Genomic DNA, 20,410 nt, shown 5'->3' with positions numbered 1-20,410 from the left:
CCAAGGAGATGAGCTTTTACAGAGAGACGAGAGGGAGTCCAAGCAGTTGGGTCCAAGAGAGGCGCTTTGAGTTGGGTCCGGGAGAAGTCCAGAGTTGAGCTGCAGCTCGAGCCACCGAAACTGCACTTACTGCAGCTCGAGCCACCGAAACTGCACTTACTACAGCTCGAGCCACCGAAACTGCATTTACTGCAGCTGGAGCCACCGAAACTGCAGCCACAGCAGCGTGAGGCCTGGACGGCAGTTTGGAGCAGGGCCGCGAAGGAGCGGCGGCTGCCCAACGAGTCGATCGGCTGCAGGACCAGTTGGACCTCCCTATCCCGCCAGCCATCCATCTCCCGCCAGTCCTATAATCATTCCCCGCGTGAGTCTGTCCTTGTTTGTTCTGTCCCTGGGTTGATTAAGCTTGTATAAGCTAAGGATTTCACTGTGTCACCTGCGTCTCATGTGCCTGTAAATAAACGTGACTGCTTTCTTCCTGCTTATATGTGTAAATAATAAACCCCGTTACTCTGCTGTACGTCTTCTTCCTCTTTGCATTCGGTCGCTTTAGAGTTTTCCAGATTGAGCAGCTGCGGTGCGATACGGCCAACGTTTGGGTTGAATCAGGTTCTAGTCGGGGAATAACTGTTCGGTCGTGGTAATACCACCGCTCGGTAAAATAACATCTTTAACCGCGTCCGTAACAATATATATATATATATATATATGTATATATATATATATATATATATATATATATATATATATATATATATATATATATATATATATATATATATATATATATATACATATATTAGCTCGGCGCGCTGCACTCGCCTCACCACGCGTCGTTACTGAGGGACGGGCTTATTTTAGCTGAGGATAATGACTGTACCTGAGTTGCTGTGTTGTCATGATTTACACCAATCATAATACAAACAATTATTTTGCACAAATTTATTTGTTGTGTTTGTGATATTACATTTAGTTAGGCAATTTAGGTTGAAGATTTAGGTTGAAAAAAAAAATTCACAAAAGAACTGCTCAGCACATACATACAAGAGAGGTAGGTGCAGACTGGAAGTTTGGAACGATTACACCTCACCACCACGTAATTCAAAACACCTCACCACCATGTAATTCAAAACACCTCACCACCACGTAATTCAAAACACCTCACCACCACGTAATTCAAAACACCTCACCACCAAGTAATTCAAAACACCTCACCACCACGTAATTCAAAACACCTCACCACCACGTAACTCAAAATACCTCACCACCAAGTAATTCAAAACACCTCACCACCAAGTAATTTAAAACACCTCGCAGCCATAAACCACATAATAAAAACACCTCACAGCCATAGAACACGTTATAAAAACACCTCACCACCACGAAATTAAAAACACCTCACCACCACGAAATTAAAAACACCTCACCACCACGAAATTGAAAACACCTCACAGCCATCAAACACTTAATAAAAACACCTCACAGCCATAGAACACGTAATAAAAACACCTCACCACCACGAAATTAAAAACACCTCTCAGCCATAAAACACGTAATGAAAACACCTCACAGCCATAAAACACATAATAAAAACACCTCACAGCCATAAAACACGTAATAAAAACACCTCACAGCCATAAAACACGTAATAAAAACACCTCACCACCACGAAATTAAAAACACCTCACAGCCATAAAACACGTAATAAAAACACCTCACCACCACAAAATTAAAACACCTCACAGCCTTAAAACACGTAATAAAAACACCTCACAGCCATAAAACACGTAATAAAAACACCTCACCACCACGAAAGTAAAAACACCTCACAGCCATAAAACACGTAATAAAAACACCTCACAGCCATAAAACACGTAATAAAAACACCACACAGCCATAAAACACGTAATAAAAACACCTTACAGCCACGAAATTAAAAACAACTCACCACCACGTCATTTAAAAACACCTCACCACCAAGTAATTAAAAACACCTCACCACCACATAATTCAAAACACCTCATCAACAACTAATTCTAATCACCTCACCACCACGTAATTAAAAACACATCACCACCACGTAATTATAAATACCTCATCACCAATTAATTCAAAACACCTCACCACCATGGGATTTAAAAACACCTCATCACCACGTCATTTCAAAACACCTCACCACCACATAATTCAAAATGCCTGTGTCTGTGTTCTCACTTAACGACTCCCTCAAACTTTTGTTTCCGTGGTTGTGAAGTGTTTTTAATAACGTTGTGGTGGTTTTGAATCACGTGGTGGTGAGGTATCTGGGCAGTCCCAGATGTGTAGATATATAGATAAATGACTGTACCCGAGTTGCCGTTTTGTCATGGTTTAAACCAATCATAATTCAAACAATTATTTTGCACAAATGTATTTGTAATATACGTGATATCACATTTTATAAACAATTGAAGTTGAAAAAAAAAAATTCCCCAAAAAAATTTTAAAAAAAATTGGAAAATTTTTCAAAATAAATTACCCTTAGGACATACCGACGGGAGAGATATGTGCATACCAGAAGTTTGGTACGATTTCACAAAAGTTTGAGAAAGTAGTTCAGTGACAACACAGGACAGGACAGACGCTGCACAAATATATTGTTGCAGAACCCGACGTCGGCCTCGGATCCCTTCTCGAGGGGGGATTAGTCCCCTCGTCTGTTACTGACCGACGTGGTCCCGGGGGTATGACGCCACGCCCGGTCGGCGCTGGGTAGGGTTTTAGGCCCACAAGTCCTATGACCTAAATACCAGCGCTTCCCGGTACGCGAAGGAACACCCCCCACTCACGGCCGCAGCGTAATGGATGTTGCGCCGAGCAAAGCGAACCGCGGCGTGAGCCGTTTACCAAGACTAGACCCGATTCCTTAAACGTTGGCCAAATCGTGCCACCGGTATTCAATTGGGAAATCACCAAAACGACAAGGATGTGAAGAAGAGGAAGACGAAGGCAAAAGGGTTGGAAATGCAACTATATTTATTACTATTATTTACAGGACCAAAATAACCAAGGAAGAAGGAAAGATAATAAAATAAAGACAGAAGGAATCAAGGAGACACAGTGCAAATTAGCTTACCTATAAACAGTCTTACTTAACCCAGAACAGAACAAACAAAGACAGACTCACACGAATGGGGAATGAAGGCAGGAACGATTGGCTGGAAGGAGAGGATGGTCCAGGTGTTCCACAGAGCTGGAAGGATGCGGGTCCTGTTCGTGTAAACGGCAAGGCTCGAGGTGAGCGGCCGCCGACCCTCCTCAATCTGGTTTGCACGGCGGCGTTGCTTCGTAGCAGCGGGTCGAAACTGCCGTCAAAGCTCAACTCAACTGTGGTGGACTCAGCTGCGGTGGACTCAACTGCGGTGGACTCAACTGCGGTGGACTCAACTGCGGTGGACTCAACTGTGGTGGACTCCTCACTCATCTGCTTAAACAGTCCCTCTCAACCCCCTTTTATGAGGCGCGTGGCGATCAAGCCGCCGGCCTTTTGGAAACGCCCATCGGGTCGCTCTCCGCAGTGCCGATTGGTGGGCACGGGCTCTCTGGCTCCACCCTTGATGACGATGGGCGGGCACGCCCCTCTTCCCCAAGCTGACCACGCTGTAATGGCGGCAAATGCAGTTGGCAATAAATGCAGTTGGCAATAGAGGCTTTGGGAATGGGAATGAAAGGGGATCTATCTATTTGAATTTGGTGCAATGGAGTATTAATTAATGGAAGACAAAGCCTTAACCTAATACACAGAATAAGGAAATAACTACCAACAAGCAGGAAATCTATGATTGGCTAACGTGATTGTATATGACCTAACTAAGGGACGCCCTTTGACCTTTATACACAACTGGAGGAAGGAGGGTGATATTTTTACAACAATAAAAAAACACAATTCTCATTTCCACAACAATATATATAGATATATATCACAAACTCAGCAGGATATATTGCATACAAACAAGGCCTATTCAAACAATATCTGGAGTTGATGTTAAAACTTTCCTCTGGCTCTGTTTTCACATTCTTCTTCTCTACTATCATTTCCCTTACCACATATTACTATCCTACCACCCTTGTGTGCATGGATGGATGCCCCACTGCCTCAGTGCATGCCTTGGTTTTGCACATTCTATTATGCTCTTGCCAAACATCACAGCCATTCTGGAAAGACATTTGTAATCATTTCTTCCTTCCGCACATCACTGGCTCTGCTTTGGCTGCTTAGCTTCTGCATCTCGTATTATTCCCTTGCTGGTTTTCATTTCATTTTTGCGAAACCTGTCTGAATATGGGACAACATTGCCAAGGTTTCAGCATTTCACAAGGCAGACAAAAACAGTTCTGCACTGAGTGTCTCCAAGTATTCTCTCTGGCATCCTTTATGTTTCAGCATAAATAATTTATGTGCACCACAAATGGCTATTTTGCGACGAATTTTTGCATTAATCACTCGCTGTCATAACACAGTAACAGTAATAATAATCATTTGAATAAAATCCACTTAACATGGTGTGGCTGTATCTGTTTCAAGGAGCAAAATGACCAGGCAAAGAAACGCAAGAATTTCCTCTTCAACTGAACTTTGATGGTCAACTCGCATTAAAAATTTTGATTTTTGTTTGTTTTCTAAGAACGCATGGTGCGGAATACTCATACACTAATTCCCTTTGAGCCATATTGCATTTGAATCTCCAACTGAGAACTTGAAAAACACAATGAGGAATGCTCTTTTTGCTGAGACCCACGTCACGGCTCCGTTTCTGTTTGCCTCAAGTGCAAGATATTGCAAATGCTACTCGGATACTGTGCCGAATATGATTCCTCTAATTCGGTTATTTTGCAAAAGTTATGGTGAGTGCACTTGCGCATTAAATTCTTGATCTTCACGAGAATGTTTTGCCAAAACGGGAGCACAAAACTCCTGTATGCAGGAATGCACCCTGAGCTCACATGGAATGCTTCTGTCTCTTTTCTGACTGCAGGAAGCTCGCTAAGAAGCGCAAGGAGACTGTGGGAGTTTCGCGACAAGAGATGGCCCACATAGCACCAGCTGGAGAACACACATTTGCAGAGCAGAACATTACACCGGCTGATGATCCCAGCAACTTCATGGACACGCACAACCTCAGCACACAGTGTAAGCCAAAGAGCAATACTGGGGGAAAATTGGAGTGAAAAGTTGGCCATATATATATATATATATATATATATATATATATATATATATATATATATATATATATATATATATATATATATATATATACTGTATATATATATATATATATATATATACATATATATATATATATATATATACATATATATATATATATATATATATATATATATATATATATATATATTCAACTCGATGCACAAAGTTGAATATATACATACATACATACATACATACATACATACATACATACATACATACATACATAATACATACATACATACAGTGCATTCAGAAAGTATTCAGACCCCTTCACTTTTTTCACATTTTGTTATGTTGCAGCCTTATGCTGAAATCGTTTAAATTCATTTTTTCCCTCATCAATCTGCACTCAATACCCCATAAGGACAAAGAGAAAACAGGATTTTAGAAAGTTTTGCAAATTTATTAAAAATAAAAAACTGAAATATCACATTGACATAAGTATTCAGACCCTTAACTCAGTACTTAGTTGAAGCACCTTTGGGGGCGATTACAGCCTCGAATCTTCTTGGGTATGACGTGACAAGCTTTGCACACCTGGATTTGGGGATTTTCTGCCATTCTTCTCTGCAGATCCTCTCAAGCTCTGTCAGGTTGGATGGGGACTGTCAGTGGACAGCAATTTTCAGGTCTCTCCAGAGATGTTCAATTGGGTTAAAGTCAGGGCTCTGGCTGGGCCACTCAAGGACCTTCACATAGTTGTCCCTAAGCCACTCCTGCGTTGTCTTGGCTGTGTGCTTAGGGTCATTGTCCTGTTGGAAGGTGAACCTTCGGCCCAGTCTGAGGTCCTGAGCGCTCTGTTTCAGGTTTTCATTAAGGATATCTCTGTACTTTGCTCCGTTCATTGTTCCCTGAACCCTGACCAGTCTCCCAGTCCCTGCTGCTGAAAAACACCCCCACAGCATGATGCTGCCACCACCATGCTTCACTGTTGGGATTGGTATTGGGCAGGTGATGAGTGGTGCCAGGTTTCTTCCAGACATGACGCTTAGAATTGAGGCCAAACAGTTCAACCTTGGTTTCATCAGACAACAGAATCTTGTTTCTCACAGTCTGAGAGTCCTTTAGGTGCTTTTTTGCAAACTCCAAGCGGGCTTTCATGTGTCTTTCACTGAGGAGAGGCTTCCGTGTGGCCACTCTGTCATGAAGCCCAGATCGGTGGAGTGTTGCAGTTGTTGGTTGTCCTTCTGGAAGTTTCATCCATCTCCACACAGGATCTCTGGAGATCAGCCAGAGTGACCATCGGGTTATTAGTCACCTCTCTTACCAAGGCCCTTCTTCCCCAATTGCTCAGTTTAGCCGGGCGGCCAGCTCTAGGAAGAGTCCTGGTTGTTCCAAACTTCTTCCATTTAAGAATTATGGAGGCCACTGTGCTCTTGGGAACCTTCAATGCAACATAAAAATTTTTTGTGGGCTTCCCCAAATCTGTGCCTCGACAAAATCCTGTCTCTGAGCTCTGCAGGCAGTTCCTTCGACTTCATGGCTTGGTTTTTTGCTCTGATATGCATTGTCAGCTGTGAGACCTTATATAGACAAGTGTGTGCCTTTCCAAATCATGTCCAATCAATTGAATTTACCATAGGTGGACTCCAATCAAGGTGTAGAAACATCGCAAAGATGATCAAGAGAAAGGGGAGGCACCTGAGCTAAATTTCAAGTGTCATAGCAAAGGGTATGAATACTTATGTCAATGTGATATTTCAGTTTTTTATTTTTAATAAATTTGCAAAACTTTCTAAAATCCTGTTTTCTCTTTGTCATTATGGGGTATTGAGTGTGGATTGATGAGGAAAAAAATGAATTTAAACGATTTCAACATAAGGCTGCAACATAACAAAATGTGAAAAAAGGGAAGGGGTCTGAATACTTTCTGAATGCACTGTATATGAATCAAAGTTGATGCTTGCAATACAGAAATTGGCACGAACTGAAAGGAGTTATTAATTGTAACTGAGATTTTCAATGCTGGATCAATCATGGAATTTCAAATGCAATGTGTGAACAAAATTGAAGAAAGCCAAAGGCATTAAGTCAAGGGTAATTTTCTCAATTTTGGTATTCATGGTATCTATTTGTGTGCACAACATTGACTGTTTATTTCCAAATGAATTTCCAAATCCAAAATCTTATAGCTAGTTCTATTATCCTTCTGATGACTCTTGAGACAAAAAAAATGGAAGCTGAACGTGATTTTGTGTCCACCTGAGCCTCAATAGTCATCTGAAGGTTGAAGAGATGAATACTTTTTAAAATAATTCAAGGAGTTGCTTGTTTTATCACACCGGTCTCAGAAAAATGTTTTGCATTTGGTGCACACATTTTGCACACATGTAAAACCTCTATAACTGTAGAGCTCCCATGGTACAAAGGACAAGTCGAGCCAAAACTGCTCTGGCAGTTTTTTGGCAAAGATTGCTGTCCAGATTGGTGCACATGTTCGTTGTATTTCTTGTTATTGACCCACATTAAACTTGTATATGTGGGAATCATTTCGGCTAAACGTGTGCATGAGCATGTGACAGATGCTCTCCAAGCCTCAGCACATTTCAGATTGTCATTAATGAATGTTTGTGCATCGAGTTGAATATTTGATCAGGATTCCAGATCATCAAATATTTGTGAGAAATTCTCGTTGTTGCGCTTGTCGGATGGCTTAGAGATATGCATACCCGCCTTTGAGATGTCTTGCCTGGGTTTGAATCTCGACCAGGATTTGAAATGTCATCCTGGTGTTTTGTAAACAGGACGAGGTGTGTGTGTGTGTGTGTGTGTGTGTGTGTGTGTGTGTGTGTGTGTGTGTGTGTGTGTGTGTGTGTGTGTGTGTGTGTACATGTGTGGTTGTCGGCGCCATCCCTCTGATGGATTTTAAGGCTTTGGTCCCATTTGCCCTGCAGTAGTTTGTGGACATTAAAGATCCCTATGTCTTTTTCAAAAATTAGGCAAATTATCGCTGGCACCCATGAACAAATTAGAAATTCCTGCCTCCTCTGCTGAGTATCCTGAAATCATCACTTCTCTCAATCTTCGCTTCTGACATCAAATCCTTCCTTTTCTCCAATGGCTTGATCTCGGATCATCAATTTGGATTCAGACCAGGTCATTCTACTCTGGACATGCTGCTTCTGCTGTCTCAACAATGGATGGAGGTCCTCAATGCCAAACAGGAAATTAGAGCTGTCTCCCTTGACATATCACTTGCCTTCAATACGGTCTGGCACCCCGCTCTGCTCACCAAACTCTCCTCTTATGGTATCCATGGAAATCTCCATGCATGGCTTGCGGACTTCCTCTCTGGCCGTAGTCAACGTGTGTCCCTGAATGGTTTTCTCTCATCTCCCCTTCCTGTTCAGGCTGGAGTTCCCCAAGGCATTGTTCTGTGCCCTGTGCTTTTTCTGGTCTTCATCAATGATCTCTCCAACTCTCTGGAAAATCCTATCTCTTTGCTGATGACTCAACTCTCTGCCGCTCCATAACCCATCCCTCAGATTCACAGTCTGCAGCCTCCTCACTCTCTGCAGACCTGGACAAAATCACAGACTAGTCAAACAAGTGGAACATATCTTTCAATCCTGACAAATCTCACAGTCTCACTATACAACAACGCAACATGCATTTTAAAGGCCATTTTCCCTGCTAGAGCGGGGGTTAGCCTTGCGGTCCCCATGACAATCTTCTCCATTTTGCCCTATTTTCTGCATCTCTCCTTGTTAACCCCCTTGCCCGCATTTCTTCTTCCACCATCTTTAGCCAAGTCTTTCTCGGTCTTCCCCGTCTTCTACTTCCTTCTACATTCATTTCCATCACTCTTCTCAACCAGTCACTTTCATCCTTCCTCAACACATGACCAAACCATCTCAACCTGTTCCTCTTCACAGCATCAATCACAGGCTCTATTCCCATCATCTTTCGCAATTCATCATTTGTCTTCCTCTCTCTCAACGATACTCCGCACATCCGTCGAACCATTCGCATTTCCACCCTTTCCAACCTTCGTTGCTGCTCTACGTTCATTACCCATGTCTCGCTCCCATAAATCATAACACTTCTCACACATGCAGCATACACCTTTCCCTTCAGCTTCAATGACACTCCCCTCATCATCAGCATGCCACTCAATTCCCGAAACTTCTTCCATGCACATCTCACTCGAGCAACCGTTGCCGAGTCTGATCCATCTTCTCCATTCAGCATGTCTCCGAGGTAGCAAAATGTTTTCACACCTTCCAGCTTCACGCCGTCTCCAAGATCCAACTCAACATTTCCTCCATCTGCAGCTCCCTCTGTGCACACCTTACATTTGAATGTAACTGCCACACTGGTTAATGACCCTCTCAGACCACTACATTTTTGATGAACCCACTCAGCGCACATTGTACACTGAATGGAGTTCACTCCGACACCCTTCCTACCCACAGCACCGGGCCACTTCCCAGTTCTTTCCACCTCACCACATGCTTTACCACTTGCCATCACCTTCGTCTTTCCGATATTCACCTTCAGACCTTTTGTCTCCATACATTCCTTCCACGTGTTCATCTTTTCCTTCAGTCCATCCATACTTTCCGCAATCAACACCAGATCATCTGCATACAACAACTCCCACGGTAAACCCTCCTTTACGTTCTGAGCCAGCACCTCCATCACAGCTACAAATAGTAGTGGACTTAGTACCGACCCCTGATGCACTTCCACCTTCACCTCAAACTCACCACTGTTCCCGTCCTTCGTCCTTACAGCTGTGCACGCTCTTTTGTACATTGCCATCACTACTCTGATCAACCATTCCTCCACTCCTAACTTCCTCAATGCCCATGTCAATACTTTGCGTGGAACCCGATTGAATGCTTTCTCCAGATCAACAAACCCAAGAAACAACCTCTTCCTCTTCTCCATGTACTTCTCCTGCAACTGCCTCACAATGAAAAGCGCGTCTGTCGTTCCTCTTCCTGGCATGAATCCAAACTGCATTTCGTCGATCTTCATTTTCTTCCGTATCTTCCTCTCCAACACCCTTTCCAATACCTTCATTCCATGCTCCAATAACTTTATCGCTCGGTACGAGCCACACTCCAGAGGGTCACCTTTCCCCTTGTATAGAGGGACGAGGGTACTCAGTTCCCAATCCACTGGAATGCGGCCTTCTTTCACCACCAGATTACAGATCTTTGTCATTCTCTTCACACCCCAACTTCCTGCTGCCTTGAACATATCTCCCACAACTCCCGTCGGCCCTCCCGCTTTTCTACCCTTCATTGCTTTTATCGCTTCCTCAACTTCCTTCTCAGTTATCTTCTCTGCCGGTCCTAAAACTGGGTTACTCTCTATGTTGCCATCCCATTCATTCTCTGTATTCAACAGCATTTCCATATATCTTTTCCATCTTCCTTTAATTCCATCTGGGTCAACAACGTCTCACTATGTCTCTCCGAAAAGATGGACTGGACAACCCTCCAATCTACTTTCTCAACAATCATCTTCAAGAAGTTCTGTCACTCAAGCTTTTGGGTCTCACTATCTGCCATGATCTTTCCGGGGAAAACCACATTTCCAAGCTGGCCTTCAAAGCCAGTTGCCGACTGGGCATCCTCCGTCGTGTGAAGTCCTTCCTTGGCACACCTGAGCTCCTCACCACATACAAGGCTTTCATCTGCAGCTCAATGGAATACTGTTCTCCCCTCTGGGCCGGTGCTCCTGCCTCACACCTAGCTCGGCTTCACGCTGTTGAAGCCAACCCTTTCAGAATCATTGGAATCTCCCGCGATGAAGCTAACTCCGAGGGCCTTTCACTCACTCACCGCAGGCAGGTTGGTGCCCTTTCTGTCTTCTACCGACTCCTCTCCAGCCTTGCTCCCCCAGCTCTCTCTGTGCTCTGTCCCCCATATATTCCTACAGGTCGCACAAGATCTGCCAGCAACCCTCTTATGGTTAAACTGCCGAAATCTCGGCTCTCTGCTCACCTTCACTCTTTCATTCCTCTTTTCTCCTGCCTCTGGAACAAACTCCCTCACTCCCTTCAATTCCACTCCTCCCTCCAGGTCTTTAAAACGGCTGTCCACCACCATCTCTTATCTTCCCCCATCCAAAACCTTGATATTTTCTACCCTCGTTAATTCACCCCAATTCCACTCTTTTGAAATACCAACTTTTCCTGGAAGTCTTTGCAGTGTCCACGTGTTTTTACTTTTTTTTACCTCTCCCACCCCCCCCCCCCCCCCCCAAGCCCTCTTCCTCCTACAGATCTCCCGATGTCCCTGCTCTCCATCTTGTTCTCCTGCTCCCTTTGTCATATGTTTTATGTGTCAGTTTGTCTCTTTTGTGACCAATGTTAGCTCTTACACGAGCCTCGACCTTGTACACAAAAAATAATAATAATAATAATCCTGTGTCAGAGGTCTACTCTTGCCAAGAGACTGCTTTGGCAAATCTTATGTTGTGTAAAGAATATGTGGATTATGAATGCTGTGCAAAGAGTATATCATTGATGATGATGAAGATGACAATTCTCCTTGACATTTGGTATTGGTGGAAAAAAAAAATTTTTATTCCCCTTGTTCATGGCATTGGACCATTTTTAGCATTCTATCCTTCACCGACGAACACCATTCAAGCGCATGGAACTCTAAGTCGATCCACACAAGCCTTCTTCATGCAAGGTATGTCTTCGGTTTGATGAGGTTTTTTGAGCAAACAAATTATTTGGCTGAAAGAAAAACAGATGTGGGAAATACTCCAAATCTGCTGGAAATATTTAACAAAATACAACTCCAACTGATTTATGTTCTTCTTTCTTTAAACTGTATTGAAGTTTTTGGAATTCATGCCATTTATTTATTTATTTATTTGTTTGTTTGTTTATTTATGTTCCTAATTATTGTGAAAAAAAAACATTTCCTGTGCTTTGGACATCATATGGAAAGTGCTTGTTGTCAGGGAGAAATTGTTATGTCAATGTTGGATTTCCATGGATGGAAATAGTTGCTGTAAATAAATACAGCAGTGATATTTAATTGATTTCCCAATTGGGAAATGCTTTTGGAGAATATACATGTATATATATGTATGTATATATATATATATGTATGTATGTATATATATATACAGTAAAACTTCCTCCAACACGGCTTCTTCGAACGCGGTTTCCAATTTACGCGCTGAATTAAATGCGTCAAAACCTCCCCAACGCGAGGGTGTGTTTCGCATTTACGTGATCGTGGCTGGTGTTTTCCCAAAGATTTATATTATTCTTATTCCTTGTTACTGTGCTGTATTTTACTTAACCCTTGTCCACACAAGGGAGGCCTTCTTAGGCTAAATACAAGGCTAAAAACACCCCCCTTGTGTGGACAAAGGTTAATTAATATTTAATTTATACATACGATGATATGAGTCACCACCTGCCGTCATCGCAGTTCGATTTTACATTCTGGATTAATTGTGACAAAAACGGCCGGCGTTTTCCCAAAGATTTTATTATTTTCCCTTTTTCCTTATTACCTTGCTTAATTACTATTTAATTGATATACATGCGTGGCACGAGCTTCCACCTGTCGCCATCTCTGAACCTGCCACCATCAAGTGAACTTACGTCGATCATTATGGCTCCCAAAAGACCCAATTTGAACCAACCAGACAAGAAGAGGATGAAAACGATGACCATGGAGGTCAAATTTGATATCCTGAATCAGTTTCTGTCATCAGCCTGGTGTTTGGCTTTGTGGTTAGGGTGCCGGCTTGGGATCCTGGGATCCTGGGTTCGAATCCCGGTCGATCGCTGAATTAACGCCAGGGGGGTTGACTCAGCCTGTCATCCTTCCGAGGTCGGCAAATCGAGTACCAGTTCACTGGTAATTCCCTATGTGTCGCAAGAGGCGACTAACAGGGTTGGCGGCAGGAAGGGCATCCGGCCATAAAACATTGCTCCAAAAAGGGGACCACGGTGCCCCAAAAAGGCCACCCCCTGCTCTGCGGGGAAAGATGGCCTCTAAAGGTGGTTCAGTTTCTGCTTCATCTTTGGCCAGGCAATATGGCGTGAATGAATAAACCATTAGGACGGTATGGAAGGCCGAAGATAAAATCCGTTCCAGCGTTCTTGCAGGAGCCTCCATCGCAACATCATACGTTAGCAGGAGAGACACCCTTGTTGAAAAAATGGAGAAAAGATCGGAAGAGTGTGTGGATCGAAGATCAGAACCAGAAAACTGCTCCAGTGGATGGGCCCATTGTAAGAAGAAAGGCCATTGGGCATGTACAATTACCTGAAGAAGGTATTTTATACATACGATGATACGAGTCGTCACCTGCCTTCATCGTGATCGCAGTTCGATTTTACATTCCGGATTAATTGCGACAAAAACGGCCGGCGCTTTCGCCAAAGATTTTGATATCCTGAAATTCGGATTTGATTACATGGAAGAAGAAGAAGTATAAGAACTGTTAAAGTCCCATGTGGAAGAACTGTCCACTGAAGAACTTCAAGAACTTGTGACCCAGCCGTCTCCTGAAGAAGACTATGAAGATTATGATGAATAGCCAGAAAAGGCAGAATTAACCACCAAACTGCTGGAGGAGCGCTTCAAGGCAACAAAAACTGCCCAATAAATTTCTGTAAGGAAAGATCCTTTTGTGAAAAGAAGCCTGAAGTTCAAGTGGGCCATAGAGTCGGCTTTAAATCCCAACACAGAAATTCACAGGGAGTTAAAACAGAAGGCAAGGCAAGTGCCTCTAACACAATTCTTTAGGCCTACTTCAACAGCTACCAGCAGCAATTCAACACCATCCACCAGCAATTCATCACCCAACAATCATCACCCCACCTCCAACAACCACCTCACAATAAGGTGAGTTATTTTGCAATAATACAGTACTATGATGATACTAACACTTATTTTAATATATATTTAATAATGCTGCACCATTCCATACAAAGAAACATGTAAAAAATAAAGCAAGAAAGGCTGTTTTAGGGTCAGTTTTTGGGGAGCCCGGAACATGTCCCCAATTTCCCCATACACTTAATGATTCTTCCAACGCGAATTCCTCCAACACGAGCTTATCCCAGAACGTATCCCCCACGTTGGAGGAAGTTTTACTGTGTATGTATATATATATATATATATATATATATATATATATATATATATATATATATATATATATATATATATATATATATATATATATATGTATATATATATATATATATATATATATATGTATATATATGTATATATATGTATATATATATATATATATATATATATATATATATATATATATATATATATATACAGACTTGGCATTTAATATGGAATTTTTTTTTTTCTTGACTTGGGTTTACTTTCTGAACTCGGTATATCAATCTGGTGAGTTTCTTTTACGCTTCGGTGATTTCTTTGTAAAAGAACCATGTCACTGATTGTCTGTCGCAGCAAGAAGTCAATAACAGGATTATATCACAAGTGGCGTGACAAAATGTACGGACAGGTACATTTGACGATTGGCTTCACAATCGGGTATATAAGGGTTGTTGCATTCTGTATTAGTGTAAAACAACTGCTGCACGTCTACAAAGGTTATTGCCGCTTCCCCTGGAGATGGTCCGTCAACTCGACAATGCTGTTTGTCATTTAGTGGTGGCTTTACGAAATTCCGGCATGAAACAGCGTGCTATTGCTCGGCAGTATGGCATCACTCAAGGTCAGGTGTCAAAGATCCTGAAACGAAATGCCCAGAGGGTGTCCCTACTCCAATATCGAGGTCAGGACGTCCCCGCAGAACCACAAGGAGGGATGATCGCCAGCTGCACCGGTTAGTCCGCAATGGCCGTACCAAGTCAGCTAATCGGCTTAGGACTGAGTGGCAGCAACTGACAAATGTGCCTGTATCCAGAAGGCGAGTCAACCAACGACTGGTTCAAGCAGGCTATCGTGCCAGGCGTCCCCTGAGAAAGCCATGTCTGACCAGACAACACCGCCAGTGCCGATTGCAGTGGGCCAGAGAGCACCGTCAATGGCAGCCAGGACACTGGAATCACGTGATCTTCAGTGACGAGTCTAGATTTCTGGTCTATCATCAAGATGGCCGCGTCCGAGTGCGCAGACAAGTGCATGAAGCCACAACGAAGATTGCATAGTGCCAAGAGTCCAAGCTGGAGGTGGTGGGGTGACCGTTTGGGCTGCTTTTCATGCAGGGGGCAAAACTGACCTGGTTGTTCTGAATGGAAACCTGAACCAGTTCAAGCACAGGGCCATTCTGGAAGAAACATTGCTTCCATTTGTTCGTGCAGCCTTTCGAGGAAACTTTGTCTTCCAACATGACAATGCACAGCCTCATCGTGCTCGCATGATCCAGCACTTTCTTGCTGACCGTGGTGTAGAGCATATGGAGTGGCATGCCATGTCCCCGGATATGAATCTGATAGAGAACTTGTGGGCAGAATTAATGCATCAAATCGACAACTTGGACCAGCAGCCTGCCTTTGTGCGTGAATTGCAGCAGGCTATTGTAACTGCATGGCAAGCGATTCCTGTCCAAACCTTGGCAAATCTCGTGAACAGCATGCCTCAACGTGTACGTGCTCTCCTGAATGCTCGTGGGGGTTACACGAAGTACTGAACTGTAATTTTACTGTCCGTAATCCCAGTCGTAATTTAACTTTTGTTTTTGTTAAAAAAAAATTTGGGCTAATGTGCAAAATAAAGAGATACTTCTGGAAAACGCACAGAAGTTTAACACAGTACTGTCCGTGAATTGAGTTCGATATCAGTTTACATCACTTTCAAGGATCAATTGATTTGCTTCGAAATGTCAAATGTGGTTTTTGTTTCTTTTAAAGGTCACATTAACAAAATCTAGAATAATTTCAACATAATTCCAATGAACTTTTGGTTCTAAGTCATCTTGAAAAGTAAGTTCACCCCCACAAAAAAAATATTCCATATTAAATGCCAAGTCTGTGTATGTATGTATGTATATATATATATATATATATATATATATATATATATATATATATACAGTGGAACCTTGACTTACGAGTTTAATTCGTTCTGTGACCGAGCTCGTAACTCAAATTGCTCGTTTCTCAAATCAAATTTCCCCATTAAAATGCATTGAAATGCTATTAATCCGTTCCAGCCCGCCAAAAACCACACCAATTTTTTTTTTAATATACAGTATATATAAAAATATCTCGCGCTTTATATTTCACCTGTATGCAGCATACAAGTTGGCAGGATGGCCTGGACTGGAGGTACGCACACTTGACTCTAAACTGTCCAGCCTGGGTTTGAATCCCGACCCAGCTATAACCTGTCATGGGTGAATCACAGGCAGGGTGATTCATCAATGTGTGTACCGCTAAACTGGGCGCCCCGTTTGCGTCCCATTAGTTGTTGGATGTTAAGGATCTCACCGTGTTTTCCACAAAGAGAAGGCGAGCTATCGCCGGCACTCTGAACAAGTTGACGGCAGAGATACTGTACTTGCACGGCAAGATAACCACGTGACCAGAACCCACCTGGTGGCGTAAACTCAAAATAACCAACATGCGAAAACAAAAATGCAGCGCTATACGACAGAGATACTGTACTTGCACGGCAAGATAACCACGTGACCAGAACCCACCTGGTGGCGTAAACTCAAAATAACCAACATGCGAAAACAAAAATGCAGCGCTATACGACAGAGATACTGTACTTGCACGGCAAGATAACCACGTGACCAGAACCCACCTGGTGGCGTAAACTCAAAATAACCAACATGCGAAAACAAAAATGCAGCGCTATACGACAGAGATACTGTACTTGCACGGCAAGATAACCACGTGACCAGAACCCACCTGGTGGCGTAAACTCAAAATAACCAACATGCGAAAACAAAAATGCAGCGCTATACGACAGAGATACTGTACTTGCACGGCAAGATAACCACGTGACCGGGTGGCGAAAGCTCGTAACTCAGATCTCGGCTCGCATCTCAAAGCAATAAACCGCCCGAGCGACGGCTCGTATCTCGAAAAACTCGTAAGTTGGGGCACTCGTAAGTCAAGGTTCCACTGTATATATATATATATATATATATATATATATATATATATATATATATATATATATATATATATATTTGACTAAGGAAGCACACTAACTCTATGACATGACACTGACATCATGCACATAAATTATACCAACACATCACCTCCAAACTAGGTGTGTGTGTGTGTGTGTGTGTGTGTGTGTGTGTGTGTGTGTGTGTGTGTGTGTGTGTGTGTGTGTGTGTGTGTGTGTGTGTGTGTGTGTGTGTGTGTGTGTGTGTGTGTGCGCACGTGATCCAGGTTTCCCCCTTGTCAGTGTTGTGACGTCGGTGTCATGTCATAGGGTTAGTGTGCTTCCTTAGTCAAATTTAATGTTCCTGACTGCAAACCTCCTAATTGTCGAGGTGCAGGGCAGAGACAATGTGTCAGTGTGGCAGGCTGCACCAGGCACCTGTTGCTAACAGGTTGTGCAGCAATTGCTGGGGTGAGACTCAATCTGTGCCTTGCGTCCCAGTCAATTTACGGGGTTCAACCTGTGTATATTATTGGCTTAGATTGGTCACAAATAAACAATTTGCAGTATGTTGTCCTGATGAGCCCATAACAAGGGTGAAATCTAGATCGCCATCTCTACCTTTGTCTTTTTGTGACCATAGAGCTTGAATCTCAGTCTGCAAAGACTTGATTACCACACGGATGCCTCCTAGTTTGGAGGTGATGTGTTGGTATAATTTATGTGCATGACGTCAGTGTCATGTCATAAGGTTAGTGTGCTTCCTCAGTCAAATTAATGTTCCTGACTGCAAACCTCCTAATTGTCGAGGAGCAGGGCAGAGATAATGTGTCCGCACAGCAGGCTACACTTGTTGCTAACAGGTTGTGCAGCAATTGCTGGGGTGAGACTCAATCTGTGCCTAGCTTCCCAGTCAAGTTAGGGGGTTCAACCTGTATATATATATTAATGTTTTTTGCCAAAACTGTCCTTAAGCTTACATCATGAAGCAGAGACAGTTATAAATCCTCCTTTACTTTCACCTAAGGAGGTGTTCATCATTGGAAAATGAATTCCGCATTAATCACTTGATATTCAAACAATCTGGGCCAGGTCTTTTGTTGGTTGGTGTTTTTGGAGGAGAGAAGATGCCAAATACTTGGACTGTTTTATTCATAGAAGGTTTATGGCATTGCCATTTGAAAGTAACATTGAGGACAAGCCTATTGAAATGAGGTTGGGTAATGAGGGTGTAGTTGGTGCTCATTGATGATCAAATGTTGCGGACTTCCTCTCTGGTCGTAGTCAACGTGTGGCCCTGAATGGAATTCTCTCTTATCCCCTTTCTGTTCTGGCTGGAGTTCCCCAAGGTAGTGTTCTGGGCCCTGTGCTTTTTCTGGTCTTCATCAATGATCTCTCCGACTCTCTGGAAAATGCTCTCTATCTCTTTGCTGATGACTCCACTCTCTACCACTCCATTCCTCATCCCTCAGATCGGCAGCCTGCAGCCTCCTCACTCTCTGCAGACCTGGAGAAAATCACAGACTGGGCAAACAAGTGGAACATGTCTTTCCATCCTGACAAATCTCACACTCTTACTTTGTCTCTCCGAAAAGACCGACTGGAAAACCCTCCCATCTACTTTCTCAACAATCCTCCCCAAGAAGTTCTGTCGCTCAAGCTTTTGGGTCTCACTATCTGCCATGATCTTTCTTGGGAAAACCACATTTCCAAGCAGGCCTCCTAAGCCAGTCGCCGACTGGGCATCCTCCGTTGTGCGAAGTCCTCCCTTGGCACACCTGAGCTCCTCACCACGTACAAGGCTTTCATCTACAGGTCAATGGAATACTGTTCCCCCCTCTGGGCCGGTGCTCCTGCCTCACACCTAGCTCGGCTTCATGCTGTTGAAGCCAAAGCTTTCAGAATCATTGTAATCTCCTGCGATGAAGCTAACTCCGAGGGACTTTCACTCACTCAGCGCAGGCAGGTTGGTGGTCTTTCTGCCTTCTACCGACTCCTCTCCAGCCTTGCTCCCCCAGCTCTCTCTGTGCTCTGTCCCCCAAATATTCCTACAGGTCGCACAAGATCTGCCAGCAAGCCTCTTATGGTTAAACTGCCAAAATCTAGGCTCTCTGCTCACCTTCACTCTTTCATTCCCCTTTTCTCCCGCCTCTGGAACAAACTCCCCACTCCCTTCGATCCCATTCCTCCCTCCAGGTCTTTAAAACAGCTGTTCACCACCATCTCTTATCTTCCCCCATCCAAAACCGTGATCTTTTCTGCACCGCTAATTCACCCCAGATAAACTTTTTCGAAATTCCAACTTCTTTCCTGGAAGTCCTTGCAGTGTCCATATGTTTTATACCTCTCCCACCTCCCCCCAAGCCCTCTCCCTCCCATAGTTCTCTCGATGTCCCTGCTCTCAAATGTTGTGTTTGTGTCCTCCCCCCTCTCTCCCCATCTTGTCTACCGCTCCCCTTATTTTGTGTTTTATGTGTCGGTTTGACTTTTTGTGTGATTAATGTTCGCTCTTTCACGAGCCTCGATCCTGTATACAAAAAAAAAATAAAAAATGTAATAAGTGATCAAATGTTTTAATTTGGGGACATTACTCATGTGCACAAAAACATAATTGATATTTCGTATTTCATTAAATGTATAAACTATAACCTTAGGCACTTACCCTATTTTACAAAAGTATTGGGACAGCAAGGATTTATGTAGGGTTGGTTATTCTGAACTGTTTATTCAATTCCTAATCTGGTGTTGTTGTTTACACACTACCAAATTATTGAGAGATATCAGGTATACTTGGGGAAAATGCCATAGAAAAGGCCTCTTCATATATGGTATGTGCCATGTGGCAAAGTATAGAAAAGAAGAGACATTCCATAGCTTGAAGAAAATGCCAAAAATAGAAAATAAGGGACATTCAAAAAAATATTGTGTGCATGCTGGACTACCCTTGTGCTCTGAGGAGGAACCATGTAATGTTCTAGAAAAGTTCCTATAAAGGGGCACCCTACATCTGGCAAATAAAATACATTTACTTCATGCAGCTGTATGCATCAAATTGGTGCCCATTCATATGAACTTTTCTTGAGCATTCCTTGGTGCCTCTTAAGTAATTTTC

The 20,410-nt window shown here is 43.0% G+C and overlaps 1 protein-coding gene across 4 annotated transcripts in view; it reads left to right on the top strand.

Annotated features, from left to right (window-relative positions):
* LOC137415012 (receptor-type tyrosine-protein phosphatase kappa-like) overlaps positions 1 to 20,410 on the top strand; it is a 566,119-nt gene that overhangs the window by 381,227 nt on the left and 164,482 nt on the right. For 3 of the 4 annotated variants that reach the window (XM_078783392.1, XM_078783391.1, XM_078783390.1), the window contains 2 exons: positions 5,016 to 5,170; positions 11,830 to 11,907. In XM_078783392.1, the coding sequence (XP_078639518.1) occupies positions 5,016 to 5,170; positions 11,830 to 11,907 (233 nt within the window). The remainder of the gene's footprint in view (positions 1 to 5,015; positions 5,171 to 11,829; positions 11,908 to 20,410) is intronic. The other variant, XM_078783393.1, reaches the window with a different exon arrangement.

This window comes from Myxine glutinosa, chromosome 8 (assembly GCF_964187855.1).
Source record: "Myxine glutinosa chromosome 8, kmMyxGlut1.1, whole genome shotgun sequence".
Classification (NCBI taxonomy): domain Eukaryota; kingdom Metazoa; phylum Chordata; class Myxini; order Myxiniformes; family Myxinidae; genus Myxine; species Myxine glutinosa.
Note: the sequence above shows the minus strand (reverse complement) of the source record. Positions and strands in the feature narration are given on the sequence as shown.